At 35.9% G+C, this 20,158-nt stretch overlaps 1 protein-coding gene across 6 annotated transcripts in view; it reads right to left on the bottom strand.

Moving 5' to 3' along the window:
* Window positions 1-20,158, bottom strand: part of SOX5 (SRY-box transcription factor 5) — a gene marked incomplete at both ends in the record, with an annotated part of 392,519 nt that overhangs the window by 87,292 nt on the left and 285,069 nt on the right. For all 6 annotated transcript variants that reach the window (XM_084256237.1, XM_084256240.1, XM_084256238.1 and 3 more), the window contains one exon: window positions 12,014-12,099. In XM_084256237.1, coding sequence (XP_084112363.1) covers window positions 12,014-12,099 — 86 coding nt within the window. The remainder of the gene's footprint in view (window positions 1-12,013; window positions 12,100-20,158) is intronic.

Genomic DNA, 20,158 nt, shown 5'->3' with positions numbered 1-20,158 from the left:
TCTAATATGTTCTCATGGGTACAAAGAATGAATAACAAGTGGTTTGAAAGTTCAGGAGAGCAAGGAGGAGTGATCACCACCCACAAACTGTGATAATAGGAGCATAAACTACTGATATTACATTGTTAAATAAATAAGGTAAAAGCATCTCTTTCCATTTCAACTGATGCTAAGAAAACAACAGTGCAGCATTTTCTTACTATAAAAATAATGAGCTGTGCTTCCACCTCTGTGTCCTTCCTTCCCAAGACAACTCACACTTTTTCCTCAGTCTTTGAAGCACAGTTTTAAAACATCCAATTCCAGTGGAAGAGTGGACTGTTAGGGATTTTATGGTTGAAATGGAAGCCTTCATTGTTGATATGTTCATTGTGTTATTTGACTTTATTAGGAGAGAAAATAAATTATGAAAGAAAATATTTGTAGGCTAGCTATCATTCTTTCTTTAACCTCCCCTTCCACCAGCTGCCAAACATTAAAAAAGAAAGAAAAGAAAAGCAGGCCCAGATATAGTTTCCTCTGAGAGCCTCCAATCTTGCCATTTGGTATTCCCAATTCCAACTACTGCCTCCCCTGCTTCTATCTAGGTACTACTAGAATTGTTTAAACAACAAGCAAGTATTTCTATTTTTTTTAAAAAGATTTTTATCTATTTATACAAGCACTGGGTATAGTCAGAAGCACGGGAGGGTGAGTGAGAGAATTCACCAGAGCTAGAGCAGGGAGCAGAGTAGGGAGCAGAAAAGGCAGAAGGACAGAAGTACACTGCTGAGGGGAGCAGCGGGCAGCAGGAGAGGTCTGCGCGCCATGTGGGACCCTCGCCGGTGGCTGGGGATCGAACCGGTGCTGCAGAGGCTGTAGGCATCTTCGCAGCCCAGCGCTCAACTGCTGCACCACCAGGGAGGCCCAACAAGCAAGTATTTCTGAAGGACACAGCATCTTGCTACCATTGTGGGTGAATAAAAAAGTAGATGGAGGCCCAGAACTTGATGAACAAGAGAGAAAAGGAAAGAAATAAAGAAAGAGAAGGGGAGTAGAAAGGTAAGAACTGAAAAGAAAGACAGGAAAAATTCAATGAAGAAAGTTGGAAAAGAGGAAGCCATGAAAGTGAAAAAAAGAATGACTTTTAGAAATAGGAACCAAAACCTAGATAATTTGGAAGTAGGTTCCTATTTTAAAATTTTCAGCAGCCTTAAGGACTAAACAGCTTATGCCATTCAATCAAGCTGTTGATTCAAAATCAAACAAGACTCTGATAATTCCATCAAGTTATTTTATGTCGAATGTTATGTGTTTCTAGGTAGGCCTTTTCAGGTATGGAAGTGTTTTCACAGCTTGTCTAGCACGTAATCTAGCACTGGTCTGAGCTGCTCGTCTGCGTTCTCATTCCATGGATAAGTAATGACATAATTGAAATTGCTTGCCCACTTGGAACCTCAGAGTTAACCTGTTTTCAAAACTACAAAGCATTTCTTTTGAATGCTCCAGATCAATAATTGCCTCTTCACCCTCTGCCAAGTGTCCCCTGATAGCACAGGCATCCCCTGTGTGAATCACGCCCACCTGCTTGTAAGTGCAAAGGCGCCTTCTCAGGATTTCTGGGACTCCTGTCTACTCTGGGACTCCTATCTACTTTTGCAACATTTCATCCCTTCCTCCATGACCGACAGACTGCTATACTTACATGATTTAAAAAATAAGAAAATGTGAGACCTGGGGAGGTTAAATGACCAGACTTACATATCATTTCAAGGGCAGCTTGAGAGCAGAACACTTTGTGGAGCTGTACTGAGCAATCTGGAACATTAGCAAGAGCATTAGACCAACTACTTTGGCTGCTTTTATTATGCCCTAACTTATTTTTCTATATGCAAATTTTACTTTACTAATCTAATAATAGACAATAAAGCAGTAAACACAAAAAGGAGTATTTATTATACCAGACACTATGCTAACAGTTTTTTTTTTTCCTATAGAATCTTAACTATCCAGCTGTAAAAATTTCCCCATTGTAACAAATACTGCAACTTTCCAATGACACAGCTTTCCCTTCAAAGGGACAAGTTTCAATTCCTTTCAGTTATGTCAATGCTGTAAAAACAAAGATGCTCTAGTAACTTATGCAATGGAAAGAAATACATGCTTTTAATTTTTAGAAGGAAAACACATGTTTTTTGTAATCTTCAAGGTAGAAGAGAGGTTTTTGATACTGAAGAGATAATTCCTTTTCATTAAATATAGGGGTGTGGCTCTCATAAAAGGTGGGCAACCGAACTTGAATTAAGATGGATTTCGCCATTCCCCTCACACTATTGGACTACAGAAAATAACTGCTATCCCCTAGACAGGTACTTACTAACTTGAAACCAGCAAGAATGTGTTAGGGTCATTTCTAACAATGGAAAATCCTTGATTCCAGGAGATAAGGTTGAGGCTGACAGCAGCTAAAGATGACTGAAGGCTTATAAGCATTTTGCATGTATTATCTTAATCCTCAAAGCTTTATCATACAGAACAATATTTCACATGAAAAAAACTTGACCATTGATACACCCAAATAAGATATCCTATTATAGAGCTCAGGCTCATAAACCATAATACTATATATACCACTTAAATATATGCATTTGCAAGATTTAACATTTTTAAATGTTTAAATAAAATTTGAGGGGCATGCTTTAAAGAAAAGGGGGGAGTATAAGTCATGCAGCCAGTTACTGTACCAGTATACCAACATGCTATTAAAACTAAGTGACTACAATGCTAAGCTTGAACCTATGAAAACTCGCTATTTCACGGTTTCATGGAAGGTAATGCTTAAACACCAAACTTGAAGTTTCTCTGAAGAGAAACCAGATGCAAGATGTACCAATTGAACCTGAGAACAAAACTGGAGACCATGTAAGGGGCCTTTGCTTTGCTGTTTATTATTTATTTAAATGTTGTGGCTGTATGTTAACCAAATGTTTTGGCTGTACTAGCTCTAAGAATTTAAAGTTCCTTTAAAACTGAGGGAATAAACACAGGGAAAATAAGTCCAATGAGACTCACTTAGGGTACAGATTTGAAGAAGTGGTTGTAGTAGGAGTTAGAGTGGCTATAGAATGCAATTCCGGATGAAAACTTGTTACTTTAAAGCAACTAGATCAGGTGGGACAGTATTTTCTCATGTTCCACTCCATTCCATAAAAAGGAAGTAATTGTGATTTTCACTACCATTATTACTTTTCTCATCACTGTTGGAGAAGTTCTAGAATTGGGGAAGCCATTTTCACTTTGGAGGCATTGATTAGTCAGCCCCAATGCTGCTGGTAGCAAACCATCTGAGAGCGTAATTCCTCTGTTCCTACACTGCTTCCTGGTTACTCTTTATCTGAGAAGCAGTTGGGTAAGAAAATGGAGGGTGGTGTTAAAAGAAAGGTCAGGATTAAGAAAGGTGGAACAATGAGTGTCCTCATCCCCTTTCTCTTCATGTCCTCATTTTGGCAGGTCAGTACTGAGAAACTTCCACAGAAACAGCACATATGAAATCTGCTGGGCTGGTTTAAGCATTCGATGGGAAGGAGTCAAATCAGGTTCTATTTTCAAGTCTCATGAAGACACTTGCCAACCAAACACAGCTCAAAATGTTAATGTGGTTTTTCTCTGTAGTCTTTCTCTCAGAACAGCTCATTCAAGACTGCAAAGTCTTATCTGCATCATTATATAATCATCTTCAATACTATCTTTCTTCTTAGAAGCAAGTAAAATATCAACAAGACTTGTGGTGTAAACAATCTCACTTTGAACTTTCTATGAACAAACGATATGAAAAAGGATGCTTCTCTGTTGTTTTGTTTTTTTAATTTCCTTGATCTTCCAAATGGCTTTTCACAAAAGAATTAATTCACAGAGCACAATCACTGAACTCAGCAAAATGAACGCAATTCAGAAGGTTGTTATTGTCACTAATATGCAAATCCTGCTCATTGTTTTATTCATCCTTAATAATCTAAATGCAAAAATAACAATTTCCTTTTACATAAAACAAGTTAAAATAATATATATGAAAATATGCACTTATTTTAAGAACACCATGGTAAAATGGGAAGAAGTTAGATTTAGTTTTCAGTTGCCAGGATTCCAGACACATTTCTGTTAATATCTGATTCAGTCAGGTCACTACTTGGAGTTTAAATAGCCTCATCAATAAAATTAAGGAGTTGGAAAAGAAGAATGGTTTTTAAATTTTGTTTGAGTAACATAATCTTTCATTCAAACAATTTTAGTCAGTAGAACTCAATCTATAAAACAAATAAAAGCAAATGGCACTTTTTGGGAGTGCTTGGAAGCACTTGGCATTCCCATGACTAGTTTAAACAACCATGTTCCACGGTCGTGGAGGACCTTTCTATTTCAAATACACTTGCTAAGACATGAGGCTATATGGCTTTCCTTAAGTTCCATTCCACTTTTTTCGCTCCTTTCATTCTCTTACATTTCAAGCTCTTCCACGATCCACCAAGGATTCTTAACTGATTCACCTTTTTGAGGCTTAACTTAACCACTTAAAAAGAATAAATATTTGCTGGGTAAAACAACTTCTAGAAAAATATGGTGTTTATAAAAATAATCTGCTTCTATATACAAGTTTGAAACCATTGAGCTACTTACTTAGAGTCATGAAAATTTTATAATTTTTCACAGTAAGACTAATAGGAGGAATATTTCAGCTATAGATAACAAAACATAGAATAAGAGGCAATGTCTTAGTAAATAGTCTGCTAATGCATCTAGAAAAAGAGTAAGCTTTCAAGGGTAATACCAGAAAAGGCATACAAAGGTTCTCTACAAAACATAGAACAATAAACTGGAGTAACTACTCACAGTTTTTTGGGTAAATTCACTGCCTCCCATGGGTTCTTAGAATGAGTCTTAGACTTATACCATACAAGGGAACAGAATTTTACCTAATAAATAAGATGATTTGCTATAATTTAAATAACTTGCTTTTAGATGTTGCCTTGCAAATAAATCTATATAAGAAAATTCAAACTTGTCTAATATGTGATACTGCCATTAAGCAATTAAAAGAACCTTGATATCATCAGCTAATAACTGATTAATCAACTATAAACACTAAGCATTTATTATTAGCTAGTTCATAGTGTTTGATAAATGGTTAACTCATTCCTTTACTGCTAACCACTTTAAGTGTATTATCTCATTTATCCTCACAATAAAGATATCATGTAAACCCACATTTTACAGAAAAGAGAACTAAGTCATGGAGAGGTTAGGTAATCTGTCCAATGTCACAGGCAAGTAAATAGCAGAACCGTGACTTAAGGCAAAGATAGCTGCAGGCACCACACTTAATCATTACATCATATATTCCCAATCACTGAGTAACAGTCTCTTAAAATATCAATCTAGAGGTAATGTAAAACATTTTTGTTACTTTGGCCTTTATTTTCCCTCTATCCCTTGCTGAGAGATTGTTTATATATATAAAATTAATTATGAAGGCTCTGCCCTATGATTGCCAGTTCTATGTCATGCAATTCACATGTTCTAACCACTGACATTGACACTTAATTATAGAAGTAATGGATAATATTCACAGATAATATTTAATAGTTTTCTGGGATCAGAAAACCCAGAATTTGTTCCTTTTAAGGGTTATCTGCCTTCATTTGGGTTCTTTAGACTCAAAAATTTTCTATAGTTAAGTGACTTAGGGAAAGTTTTACTGCAAGTTTGAATTTGTCTTCATAACTATCCTTCATAATTAAAGGACACCGGCTATATAAACCAACTAGACAATTAGGTTGAAGAACAAATTTGGCATATAAATATAATCTGTGAATTGAAGAACATTAGTTGCTCACCCTTCTTTATATATAGCCATGACTAGAAAATTGAATAGCTTTATTTTTCTTGATAAAATGAATAAAAAAGTTACTTTTAAAATATCAATAAATTGGTTTTGCTCTTCTAATTGCAATCCTTTTACATAAGGTACACCCTAGAGTGACCTAGGCATGTTCATCGAGGAATGGGCACAGAATGGTGGCCAGAAACCCTGGCACTGACAAATAGTCCCATGTAATCAACAACAGAACTTCAAATAGAATTTTAAAGTTTCTCTTTTATTTGACTGTTCATTACAATAAAAATGGGTACTGTGCAAAAGCACACGTGTGCTGATGTCTGTTATCATGAATGAGACACCATGAAACACGAAACAGCTGAAAACAAGGAAACACAGAAATAGCATGAAAAAGACACTCCTTGCACTGTCTTCATTGTCCAAATGTCAGACAGCTCTCAGGAACCCCATGAGTGGTAATAGCTATCGAGCAGTTCCTACTAGGTATATCCTTTAAGGAGATTCTTCACAGTGCTGGGTTCTGACTCTAGCCCATATGGGCTTGGAAACGTCAGAGACAATGTTGGCTGCGCTCTTCTGCTGGCCTATTTGCATATGTTCTTTAGTATGCAGAATGTCTCTGTATATAATTTAATTGTTGTTGGGTTTTTTTTTTGCCTCTATTAATACATATGCAAATGATTCACACTTGCAGCTGTGCTGTATTAATCATATGTGTGCTTCTGTCTGTCTGCCCTGCAGGCTCAGGGGCAAAGAGAGAGGAAAAGAGGGAACTGAGTCTTTTAACCTGGAAGAAAACTTATTCATGCATATAGAAGTTCAACAGCAAACAGCTCACTGCAGTTGATAGAAATGAGGAGCATTTGATCATTTTTATCCTGTATGGAAATGACTCAGACCTGAAAGTTAAGCTCAATATTAAAGTATCTAGGTAGGCAAAGATGAATACAAGTAAGTCTTCTAGTTGTACAAGTAATTCCTTCAACAGAAGTCCTCACATCTGGACCGCTCCATATGGTTATTTCTCCTTATTGATTTTCTAGGGGTTTCTCCTAGTCAGACACATATAGTCATGATCAGTCACTTGTGCTGCCCTGGGAAATATAAGGCATTTATCTGTATCCTGTCATAATTATTGACCTCCTTCAGAGACAGGCAGAAGGTTGATAAAAAGATGAACTTCAGCATTTCATCCATTCTACCTTGATGTTATTCTCTGTCAGATAGAAGCTGACGCCATTTCCACTATGACTTTCTATGTACCTTTGATAGCTATGAAAAAAGACTGATATCAGTTGATATTTTGTATGATTCATTGTCTAACATGATCACAGGTCATCTATCATTTTTCCATCCTAAGAAGGCAGATCCCCGATGTTACTGGTTATGGAAACTGTAACCCCATGTGGTTTCATTTAATGACAACTTTGTAATTTTGAGTTTTTATTATAAAAATATTATGATGGGCTTTTAAAATAGTTCTACAAAATGATTAAAAAGGTAAATTCATTCAATAAACACTCTCGAATGAATGTTCTTTCTTATTTTGAGTAAAATATAACCATCCACAAAGAATCGTAATCTTCTTTCCCTTGCTTATCACTATTAATCATTGGTTGGAGTAGGCATTTTTGGCTTCCTATAGGTAGAACAGGTGGCAGTCATCTTTTGGCCAACACAAATGCAGTATTTATAAACTGAGAAATAAGTTGATAAATATTTCCTTCTAATTTCAAATCATAGAAGCCTCGTTAAAAAAATAGAAATAGTAAACTACACTACAACTATTACAATTTAAAAATTCATGATGCCCATTAGGTAAAATGCAAATTAACAATGAACATGAGGAATTACTGTTAGATGGCCTACAGCCATATTTGGGTTTATTAGTTAGCTGAATTCATCTAGTCACAAATGTCCAAAAGATTCAAAGTATAATTTTATTTTCTGTAAATTATTGTAATTAATTTATAAAGGAAAGAAATCACTTATACAACTTAATTCCAACATAAAGCAGAATACCTATTTGAGCATTTTTTTTTCTATGTATAATAATGTTAAAATTTATTCTTCATCCTTTCATTTAATAGATATTTATTGAGTCCATAAAATATTTCAGTACTGGGTTAAATGCAAACTATGGCAAGTCACTGACTTCACTAATTTTGTCATCTGGTACAAGTCAAAAAGTAGGGTTTAAAATATGTTCAAAAAGTGCTATAACAGCAAAATACTGTGTGCCCTTTGGATATGTAAGCGCCCTGTTAATCCAGACTGGGGGGCAGTGACGTCTCCCCTACAAAAATGAAGTTCTGATTTGCACCTTCAGGGGTAAGGAGAAATTGGCTTGGGAAAGATGGTGGGTCATAGGGTTCCAGGGAGAAGAACTACCACCTGTAAAGATCTAGATGGGAGAGAAACTTGAAGTCACTAGGGAATCACTGCTGGCCTTTAAGTGGCCTTTTTTATTGCATGGTAAGTATTTCATTATCTTATCAAGGAACATTAATAGGTAAGTAATACATAGTGGTCTAATTTAAATCAATGACATGATTGGATTTTCTAAAATGAGAAAGATCATTTTGACTAACAGAAAGACCAGGTCGAGAGCCAATGAGTAAACTAAGAGAAAGCAAGATGGACATCCTGACACAGAAGGCTGACTCTCGTGATGAAAAGGAAGATTTTATTTTTTATTTATTTATCAGGAGGAATGAATGATATTGATTTAATGCATACAGAAGTGGAGGACTAAGGACAGCTATTATGATTCTGGGTAAAGCAATTGATGGGCAGGTTTGGGGGCAAGGAAAAGTACTGGTGAGCTCTATTCTGGACTTTGTTATAGAATCTGTAAATTTTGGTTTATTTGTCCCTGACAACCTACAAATAGTTGCCTGCAATGGTCTGAAGCTCAGGAAAGACTAAAAAGGCACAAGAGACAAAGGCAGATACTTCATTGTAAAATAAATAAATAAAATGGTGCCATGGCAACATGTTAATTTGTATGTTTTATATACATTTTTCTCCATAAAAATAAAAGAAAATATGACAATATTTTGCTATTTTACCTGTTTTTAAAAGTACATTGTAAGGTACCTTTTAATAAAAGGTATTTTTTATTGCATGGTAAGTACTTCATTATCTTATCAAAGAACATTAATAGGTAAGTAATACATAGTGGTCTAATTTAAATCATATTATTTTGCTTATCTTTTAAATTAATAGACATACTCAAAGAATCTGGCTATTGGTTTTAAATTAACATAATATTACCCAAGTGTGAATACTTATATGCAGAAGTATATTTCAACGCAAATATTAAGTAAACAAAATCAACCAGGAATATATTCATAGTGTCCCTTCTTAGATCTAGGTGTTCAGAAAGAGAGTGCTGAATTAACATATATCTATGGAAAAAGGTACGCAATAGAAAATGCAGTCTGGAGAGTTGTCATTATAAAGCAGGCTACTTTTTTTCAGTACAGCAATGCATATAGAGGTTACATAGTAGTGCCAATTAACCAGCATTAATTTTATAATTTGATTAGCAGGTCACAGATATCCTAAGAAGGGCAATGTCGTCAAAGTTTAAAATAAAATCTCCTATACTTGGAGAAGCAAATACAATTGTTTAGAAAGCATGAATTTTGAACTCTGTGACCTGACTTTCTTCTGTCAAATGGGGATATTAATACATAACACAAGTGTGGCAATAAGAATTAAATGAGATAGTCCTTATGAAAGACTTTCTAGAAAACCAAGCATAAGAATCTAAGACTGAATCTTAATAACTGGAAGATCATCCTAGTAGTCACTGAAAGAGGCTCAAAAGTGAGGGAGTCTAGAGAAGGTATAACTAAAGGGCAGATAATGGAGATTTAACAATAAAACTAAAAGCAGGGCTAGAAAAAAATTAAAACTGGCTCACACATTATATTTCACTGAGATAAAACTCAGAAGTAGGCTCAGGAGATCAGGGAAAATACAAACAAGAGTTAAGATTTCTCACTAGGCATTGTAGTCAGCTTTTCTCTGAGCATTTTGGGCTCAGGCTTGTGGAGAAGAAAATAATTTTGACTTTATTTTAAAGCAAGGGGAAGGATATTAATCCAGGGAAAAGCTGAAGTCAAGGATAGGGAAGGATGAATATTGTGTCACAGATGAGTCAAAAAGTACGTTGGTATGAGTGTGCTGGAAATGGTAAGAGTCATCCACTTCAAGGAGAAGTTAGACTCTATCCTGACATGCATTTGGAATATATTTGCATCTCAGAATCATTTTTTAAAATCATAAATAAAATGTTGTGTTTTTACAGTAGTGAGTGGCTTACCTGAAAGATATGTTGTCTTACTACAGTGCTGATTTCTGTGATTGCCATGAAAATATTTTAATGGGCACAATGCCACTTATATAAAAGTACCTTTACCTCATTTATAGATCAAATGATAGTTAAAGTGAGTACTAATATGTTTGGTCTCTTTTTTTCTTGTTTTCTGGTAAAGGAAAAATTTCAACATGTTTAATTTTAATTTTAATGGCATTCTATTACATATCTATCATGAGGACAGAAACAAAACTTTATTTGTGTCAAATATTCTAGTATCTCCACAACAAAAGAAGGCAGGATTGTTGCCATAAGAAGCTACTTTCTACTGGGATCCTACAATGAAGGGGGGGTCTCCTTACCAACTTGCCCTCATTCCTCTCACCACTAATCCACGCGAGAGGAAATGAGAACGTCTAATTCACTTTGAAAATCGACATCCTAAATCTCTAAAACTCCTAATTTCCACATTCAAATCTACTGTTGGATAGTCTTCCCTCTTCTTTTAACTCTACTGCTCTTTTTAATTGTACCTATTACAATCACTTTTTCTTGTGGAAGTTACTTCCCAGATTCCATTTCAAAGGACAACAAATGTCTCCTTAATTTTACTGTCCCCACAGTCTGACACTGCCCAATGTATTTCCAATTCAAAGCAACAGAGGGGCACAGTGTAGCTTTTTGGAGAAAAGGCTGAACAAGAATGACTTCTAATACCCTCTGAGAACACAGTATGGCTCTGCTTCTCCTGTGGTTCCCCTGTGAGACTAGACTGATTTTTCAGAAACCTACCAGGTCTTCTGACAATGCCTGGTGCTGACCAAAGCATCTATCTCTTGATGCTACAACATACAACTACATTTTTTCCTCACAGACTAAGATCATCTATTATGACAATGCATGTTCATGAAGACAATTTAATTTCACTAAGCACAACTGCTTTATATCTGGCTTCACAGGCAAACTGTCTTTCAGGCAAAAAAAAAAAAAAAACCTCTTAAAAGGGAAGATGATTTCTATTGTTAGATGATCTGTTATTCCCATTCCATCAGCTATGTAACTGTCAAGTCAATAACAACAGAAACTAGGGAAGACTGTGTAGGGCACTGATTCAGAGAATCAAAAAGTTAATGGAAGACACCTTTAATGTAATTTTATAGATTCTCTTTTCAACCCAGAGACAACACTTCTATAGTCACTTGGACATCAGGTAAAGTTCTCACCTTCTTGGATAGGTGGGAGTGTGTGGGAGTATGTACTACGCAGGGCTAATGAGATCTTCCTTGGGTTTCTGGATAGTCGTGCCCATGTAGGTACCGCTCACTTGGCCTACCTCTCTTTGCCCACTCAACTGAGCAGGCATTCACAGGACAGTAAAAAGACAAACAGAGTGCCTCAAGATACTGGGCACCTTCAAGAGTTTTGAATGTAGTTTTGGTTAAGTTACTTTGATCCCTAAGTATCTTTTTGAAAATCTTTTCTATTTGTTGTTTGTGTTCTTTTCATCTCAGTGAGGACCATTCTGTGATGAACTTACGGCATATAGCAATTAACAAAAAACTACAGCTCATTTGGTTACATCAAACCCAGCAATAAAAAAAGTACAAGAAGCTATCTTTAGACTGGAATGCAGAACTGTGAATTTAAAAGTATTAACATCTCAACTGTTGGTGGAGGGGCAGTACAAATAAATTCAAAACCAAAAATGTGTGAGACAAATATCACTAGTCACTTTTATTTTGCTCTAACACGATAATGGCTGTTTTCGATGTTTACTTAACCTTTTGTCTCTGCCCTATTGTTCCATGACTTACCTGCAGTTGGAGAGGGCCTAGGCCTGGTGTTGCTGCGGCAGCAGCTGCCATGGTAGTTGGGATCAGCTGAACAGGGTAAGGGTCACCTAAGTGAGAGAATAATAGAGGCGTCAGCACCTTTTATCTACTCTCCACCTGCAAATTAAACTCATGCGTTCACTCTTTCCAAAAGCCTTCTTTTGTGTGTCTTGCTGGGGCCTAATGAAAAGCTCCATTGTGCAGCCTTTTACTAGCACTCTTTTCACAATCCTGGCTGAGAGAGGAATGTGAATAAAAGGCACAAGCAATTAAGGCGGAAACCTCATCCTTTTTTTCATGATGTATTTAGGAAAATGGGAGGAAAAAATACGCATTGATCAGAGAGCTGCACTTTACAACACACACACACACACACACACACACCCTCCACACCTGACAATCTTGATATGAGCACACTGAATCCTCAGCAAATTTAAAATGTTGGTATAAAAGGAACTTAACTAAACTGAACTCTATTTTAACACATGAAACTAAAGATTTATGCCAAGTAGGTTATCTTTTGAATGCTACATTATTGTCTTAATTCAAATCACCTCTTAATAAATTTGTGGTAAACACTATTCATTTTGAAGTTACATAAATACTGGTATCTTTATTGTTCCAGAGACAAATGCCTATGTAAAATATAGTATGATCAAATAAAGGGGATCCATTGTATGGTAATGGATGAAATTGGACTTTTAGTGGTGAACTCAATATAGTATATACATGTGCTGATTTATAATGATGCTCTACTGAAACCTCTATTTCATACAATGTTTAAGAAACAATGTTTCAGGGCCTCCCCGGTGGCGCAGCGGTTGAGTGCTGGGTTGCAAAGCTCCCTTCGGCCTCTGCAGTGCCAGTTCAATCCCCCGGCTGCTCCCCGGCCACCAGAGGAGGGTCCCGCATGGCGTGCAGACCTCTCCTGCCACCCGCTGCTCCCCTCAACAGTGTACTTCGGTCCTTCTGCCTGCTCTGCTCCCCGCTCTTGCTCTGGTGGATTCTCTCACCCTCCTGCACTTCTGACTGTACCCAGTGCTTGTATAAACAAACAAACAAACAAATAAATAAACAAATAAATAAATAAATAAAATATGTGCCTCTTTAAGAAAAAAAGAAGAAAGAAACAATGTTTCAAACAATGTTTCATACAATGTTTCAAACAATGTTCAAAAACATTGTTTAACTAATATAGACAGAAAATAGATGGCTTCTTCCCAAAGGATTTCTGATTGTGGGACTATAAAATAATCTTAGTAATTCAGAATTAATCTTAAATTTGTAACATATATGATTCATAGTTGCACACATACATATATATGTATGTATACATACAGAAGATTATAAAGTTTATTTGCGATACAGGAACATACTTTTTTTTCCACTTAATAAGAGGTTTAACATACTTTCTGCATGGAGCTCACTGATATGCTACAACAGGTATATACATCATTAGTTGTCTAAAACATGAATGTAAAAATAATTGGAAACAACTATAAGAACAATTTTCTAATATGGAAAACATTTTTAAAAAATTAATTTGTAAAAAACTAGTTGAATATCAAGATGACTGAAAATAACCCAGTTAATAGGTTCATTCAAAAATACTAAGCACCTCCTCTGTGTTATGAATTCCTTTTGACACAAAAAATGGAGTCTTAATTAAAGAAGAATAATATACAGAAGCACATTTACTAGGAATTTAATGAAGTTTAAAGCTTTGGGGGTTCTGGGAAAGGCCCCATAGCAGTACAGCAGGAGGCTATGTTTTTATATTTGCCAGCTTTCTTAATTTTTATAAATGAATATCCACTCTTGCTCTTAAATGCATACATATAAAAATCATGAGCACATAATTTTCATATTTTCACTCTTACAGAGTTCCTCCAAATTATATTTTTCAAGATTCAAAATATAGGAGGTCCTGAGTAACATTAAAAGATAATTCTGATGAAATAACATGATTTGAGGACCTGGGTTTGTTACATGTTATATTACTTAAAGCTGCAATTTCCAAGAATCTGTTGATGACATTAAGTGAGGACTTACTATACCTGAATTTACTTCTGTGATCTGACCTTCCTACATCTTACAGATTATTTGATGATGAGGATAAATTATAATGACTGGATTATACTGTGGGTATTCCAAACCCGCTCTAAGAGGTTAAAAGATAGCCTACAGGGAGAAGTCATGCATAATTTGAAACTGGAATTAAGTGAGAGCTAGTCAGGCAAAGAAGGGAAGGAAAACATTCCAGGAAGGGAAATCATTTTCATGACGACTCAGTCAAATAGGAGTACTTTTTTTCATAGTCAAGTGTCTACCTTGCTGAAGTTCAGAGTATGGGGTGATGTATGGCTTTACAAACAATAGCAAAGAATCTAAACTTTACACTACATTCTAAAGGAATCCATGAATATGGAATAGAAATACTTGGGCTACAGGCTGAAAGCTATAATCCTCAGGAAAAGAACAGAGAATACGTATAAAGAACGTGAATCATGGTTTGGACTATGTTAGTGACATTGGGATAGTGGATCATGGTGAGATTCAAGTGACATGTAAGAATACTTGTGTACACATGACAGTAGGAGAAGACTCAAGAATGACTCCCAGAGTTTTCACTGGAATGCATGATCAGAGAATGGTACTATTTTTTGGGTTTGTGAAAATGGAAAAGAAGCAAGATTGCCACATTGGGCCTGGTATGGAGGCATGAGGCAGGTAGGACCAAAAAGTTCTGTTCTGGATATTTTTAGAAATCCAAGGGAGGTGTTCACTGAGGCATCTGATAAACATGTAGGATTTTAAGGGAGAAATCAACATAGGGGACATAAATTTGACATGTGAGCAAATGTCTGTAATTAAAAGTATAAGTCTTCATGAAACCATTTAGGACTTAACTGTAGATTTGAAAAAAAGTTAAGAGTTCTGAGGATTGGAGTATAGGATACACTAATATTTATAGTCAGGAAGATAACTAAAAACTGAGCAAGAAAAACTGAGGAGAAAGTTTTCCACAAGTCATATAAAGAAATGTATTTTAAAAGAGTGATCTGTTTCTTCAAATGCTGTATTTAGTAATGTGGGAGGCATCAGTGACTTCTACACGGGCAACCTTAGTGAAGAGGGGGGTGAGAAAACCAGCCTGTAGTGGGTGCCATCCAGAGAATGACTGAAAGTAAGACCTTGAGGCAGTAAGGTTACAGCTTGCGTTTCAAAGAATTAAGTTCTCGAAGAGCAGCACAGACATCACCTATAAGATTCTTAGAAAAGCAAAATTTCAGACCCCATCTCAAATTCGTGGTAGGCAGCTTCTGTGATGGAACCAATGATTCCCACTTTCTGCTATTGGTGACCTTGTGTAATCCCTTTTTCTTGAACAAAGGGTAAAAGTGATGAAAACATAAATAAGGGACCAGGAAAAAGACTAATTATAATAATGTAAAAATAAGGGGGGTGAGGATTATGTGGGGACTATAACCAAGATAAAAATGCATACATTGTGCAAAAATGAAAAATATATAAAAAATAAAATAAAATAAATTATCAGTAAAAAAAAGTGATGAAGCATTACTTTTAAGATAAGGTTATTTAAAAAAAAAAAAAGAGACTAGCTCTATCTGGATTACCCCATGCCTGCCTTCTCTCATCTCTTAGAGAATGTGTCTGTAGTGTGAACTGCCCTATGGAGAGGTCCACAAAGCAAAGGAATGATATCTTCCATCAGCAGCAAGAATGAGGTCTGCCAGGAGCCAAACAGATTCCTCTGCAAATCAAGCCTAGGCCTATGTCCTGACTGCACCTATGAAAAAGATCCTGAGCCACAGGTATCCCTCATGGCTGTGTCCAAATAAATACTTGTTGTTTTAAGTTACTAAGTCTTGGAACAATTTGGTACAGTCACAAGCATGTACCTTCTGAATTAGAACTCAAATTCTGATAAGGTTCCCAGATGATTCAAATATATTTGAGAAGTTCTGGAACAGGCAATTATACCAAGGTGTTTTGCAAAAGCTGTGCAGCATGAGTTTTCAACTAAATTTTATTAAAATCAAATATATTTGTAAAAATTTTAGCAAGCTTTTATATCAATGAGAAAGGTCTAGTAAAAGGGAAGAGAATAGATTATGCAGGAGAGAACACAAATAATGTTATGTGCTAAGAAAACTTATCACAACTAAATGACATTTAAGCATACTGAAATAGCAAGTATTATATGGTATGACCATTAGAATTGACAAATACTTAAAACTATGCAATTCATGAGTGTTCCTCATTTAATGAAGATAATCTTGAAATTAAATACTGCACAAGTATAGAAGTGATCTTCAGCAGTAATTTGTCTTATATAAATTAATATTTCTGTTGAAAATTAATCAGTTTATAAGGACTTACAATATCTACCATGTGCCTGGAACTCTTCTGGGAGTGGTGAGAAGACAAAAACCAGAAAGCTAAATAAACCTTGGTCTCTATCTACTACATATCGCCCACCTTTTTGAATTAAGCATTTATTTGAGCAGTACTGACCAGCAGTGAGGGCTAGAGGAGTTAGAGAGAACCAATTCCAGACTTCAATTTTTATAAAGCAGTAAAGGTGGAAATAAGAGTGAACTCAGCCCTGAAGATTTGCAATTGTAGGATGTGGAAGTGTTTTACATGGAGTGAAATGCGTGTACAGAGGTGAAGAGAAAACCACTTTAATAAATAGGTGACAGACCTAGACTGCGTGGAACTGGAAAAGGGCTATCCCCACAGCCAGAGGTAAACTGAAAAGCCCCCACAAGCCAGGTCCCCACTGGAGGACAGAAGGCTGGTACAGGGCAGAAGGCTGGTACAGGGAAGTGCCTCCTGACTCGACATTTTAGAACAGGGATCTCTGAGTCCTGAACCCACCTAGACTGTGTGGGAACTGGGAAAGAGCTGTCCCCACAGCCAGAGGTGAGCTGAAGGCCCCGCCTGGCAGAGTTGGAGCCCAGAGGGGGATCCAGTTATTTGGAGCCCAGCTGGCAATCTAGCCACTGTCAGGGCAGTCTATGGGACCTCAAGACCCACCTCTGGAATTAAACAAATACAGAAGGAGGAGATTAACATATCCATAACATATTAACATATTCATTAACATATCTATAGTACCACTGCCCTACTGGACTTCTGGCATAACAGTATTCCACTCGACTGGACCACCAGTTTCGGACATCCCAGAAAGAGCACACCAAAGAGATGCTGGCCAGTACCAGTGACACAGTGTCCCAATGCATAGGACAAATTAGAAGACAAGCAGCAGGGAGAAGAAAAATTACAAGCACTCAAACACATCCCCCGGGAAAAAACACACCACAAAAAGACAATGAAACACCAGACTGCAACAACAGTGACTTATAGGAACTTATGAGTCTTCCTGATAGAGAATTAAAAGTTGCCATGATTAAAAAACTGAAAGAATTTGAAAAAGATGTGGGAAAAATAATCAAAGATATGGGAAAAATAATCAATGACCAGAAGAATGAAATTGAGTCCCTAAAGAGGGAAGTGAAAGAAATGCAGGAGATCAAAGGATTAATGGAGGAGCTAGAGAACTCTGGAAAAAGCAATGAAAGCAGAATAGATGAAATGGAAGGCAAGTAAGTACTCTTGAAGACACAGAAATAAAAAGAACAAAAACAGAAAATGAAAGAGAAGTATGAAGGAAAAAAAATGAAGAAAGACTTTGGGAACTATCTGACTCAATGAGGAAAGGAAATATAAGAGTTACAGGAATCCCAGTAGGAGAGGAGAGAGACATAGGAACAGAGAAAATATTCAAAGAAATAATTGAAAAGAACATCCCAAACATGAAGAAGGAGCTGAAAATAGACATAAAAGAAGCAAGAAGAATACCAAGCTTCCATGATGAAAGGAAAAATACAGCAAGACACATAATAGTAAAGCTCCCAAGAATCCAAGACAAGGAAAAAATAATGAAGTTAACAAGAGGGAAGAAACAGATAACATACAAAGGAAAACTAATCAGGCTAACATCAGACTTCTCCGAAGAAACACCACAGGCAAGGAGATAGTGGAGGGACATAGTCAACAAACTCCAAGATGACAAATGCCAACCAAGAATATTTTATTCCACAAAGCTTTCTTTCCTCTATGAAGAAAGAATAAGGACCTTCCCAGACAAACAGAAACTCCAGAATTTCATTACGACAAACCCCAAAAAATACTGCAAGGAGTCTTAAAGCCAGAACCAACAGAGGGGTGAATAAGAATGAAACAAGACAACAAAAATTAAATGAATAAATAAAACCAGAGAAAAGACAAAATGGCAAATACAGACGTTAACATATCAATATTAAGTCTAAATGTGAATGAACTAAACTCTTCAATAAAAAGACACTGAGTTGCAAGCTGGATTAAAAACAAAACCCAAAGTTTTGCTGTCTCCAGAAAACATATTTAACTACAAAAGATAAAAATAGACTGAAAGCAAAAGGATGGAAAAAAATCCTACAAGCAAATGGACCAAAAAAGAAGGAAGGGCAGCTATACTTATATCAGATAAAACAGATTTCAAACTCAAAAAGGTAAAAAGAGACCCAGATGGTCACTACACTATGATCAAGGGGACAATACTAAAGGAAGAAATAACGCCCATTAACATATACTCACCAAATGAAGGAGCACCAAAATATATCAGACAACTATTATCATCTCTGAAAACAGACATCAGATAAAATACATATGTAGTAGAAGACTTAAACACACCACTATCAACAATGGATAGATCAACAAGACAAAACATAAGTAAGGACACTAAAGCTCTAAATAAGGATCTAGACCTTCTGGGCTTAACTGACATCTATAAAACACTAAACCCAAAAAAATCTGAGTACACATTTTTCTCAAGTGCACACCTATCACTCTCCAGAATCGATCACATACTGGGACACAAGACAAACATCAACAGATACACCAAAATTGAAATCATACCAACAATCTTCTCTGACCATTAAGGCATCAAACTAGAAATAAACCATAAAACGAAGGCAAGGAACCCGCTTACCTCATGGAGATTGAAACCCACACTACTGGAAGACCACTGGAGTAATAAGGAGATCAAAGAAGAAATTAAAAAATACTTTGAGTTGAATGACAAGGAGGACACCAATTTCCTAAATGTATAGGAGGCAGCAAAAGCAGAATAAGAGGAAAATATATAGCAATACAGGCTCATATCAAGAAACAAGAAAGAACTCAAAAGAAACAATCTAATCTCACAGCTCAAAGAACTGGAAAAAAGAACAACAACAACAAAAAAAAAAAAAACAAACCCTAAAACCAGTAGACGAAAGGAAATAATAAAAATCAAAGCAGAAATAAATAAAATAGAAACTAAAAAGCAATCCAAAAGATCAATGAAACCAAAATTTGGTTCTTAAAAAAAAAATAAATAAAATAGACACACCCCTAGCCAGGCTCACAAAGGAAAAATGGGAGAAAGCACAAATAAATAGGATCACAAATGAAAAAGGAGAAATCACAACAGACACAGCAGAAATCAAAAGAGTAATCAGAAACTACTTGAAAAGTTATATGCAAACAAGTTCAACAATCTAGAAGAGATGGACAAATTCCTACAACTTTACAATAACCCAAAACTAGATAAAGAAGAAATAGAACACCTACACAGCCCAATTACAAGCAATGAAACTGAAATGGTAATCCAAACCCTTCCCCAAAACAAAAGCCCAGGACCAGATGGATTTACAAATAAATTCTACCAAACATTCAGAAACGAACTAGTGCCTATCCTTCATAAACTCTTTCAAAAAATTGAGAAGGAATGTATAATATCAAACATGTTCCATGAAGCCAACATTACACTTATACCGAACCCGAACAAGGACAACGCAAAAAAAGAAAACTACAGGCCAATCTCTAATGAATACTGATACAAAAATTTTCAATAAAATTTTAGCTAACAGAATACAACAATGTATCCATAAGATAATTCACTACTACCAGGTAGGATTTATTCCAGGGACACAAGGATGGTTCAACATCTGAAAATAAATCAATGTAATCCAACATATTAACAAAAAGAAATATAAAAACCATATGATAATATCA

The sequence above is a fragment of the Talpa europaea genome (assembly GCF_964194135.1).
Source record: "Talpa europaea genome assembly, chromosome: 15".
NCBI classification, from domain to species: domain Eukaryota; kingdom Metazoa; phylum Chordata; class Mammalia; order Eulipotyphla; family Talpidae; genus Talpa; species Talpa europaea.
This window is presented reverse-complemented; position numbering and strand designations above follow the sequence as displayed.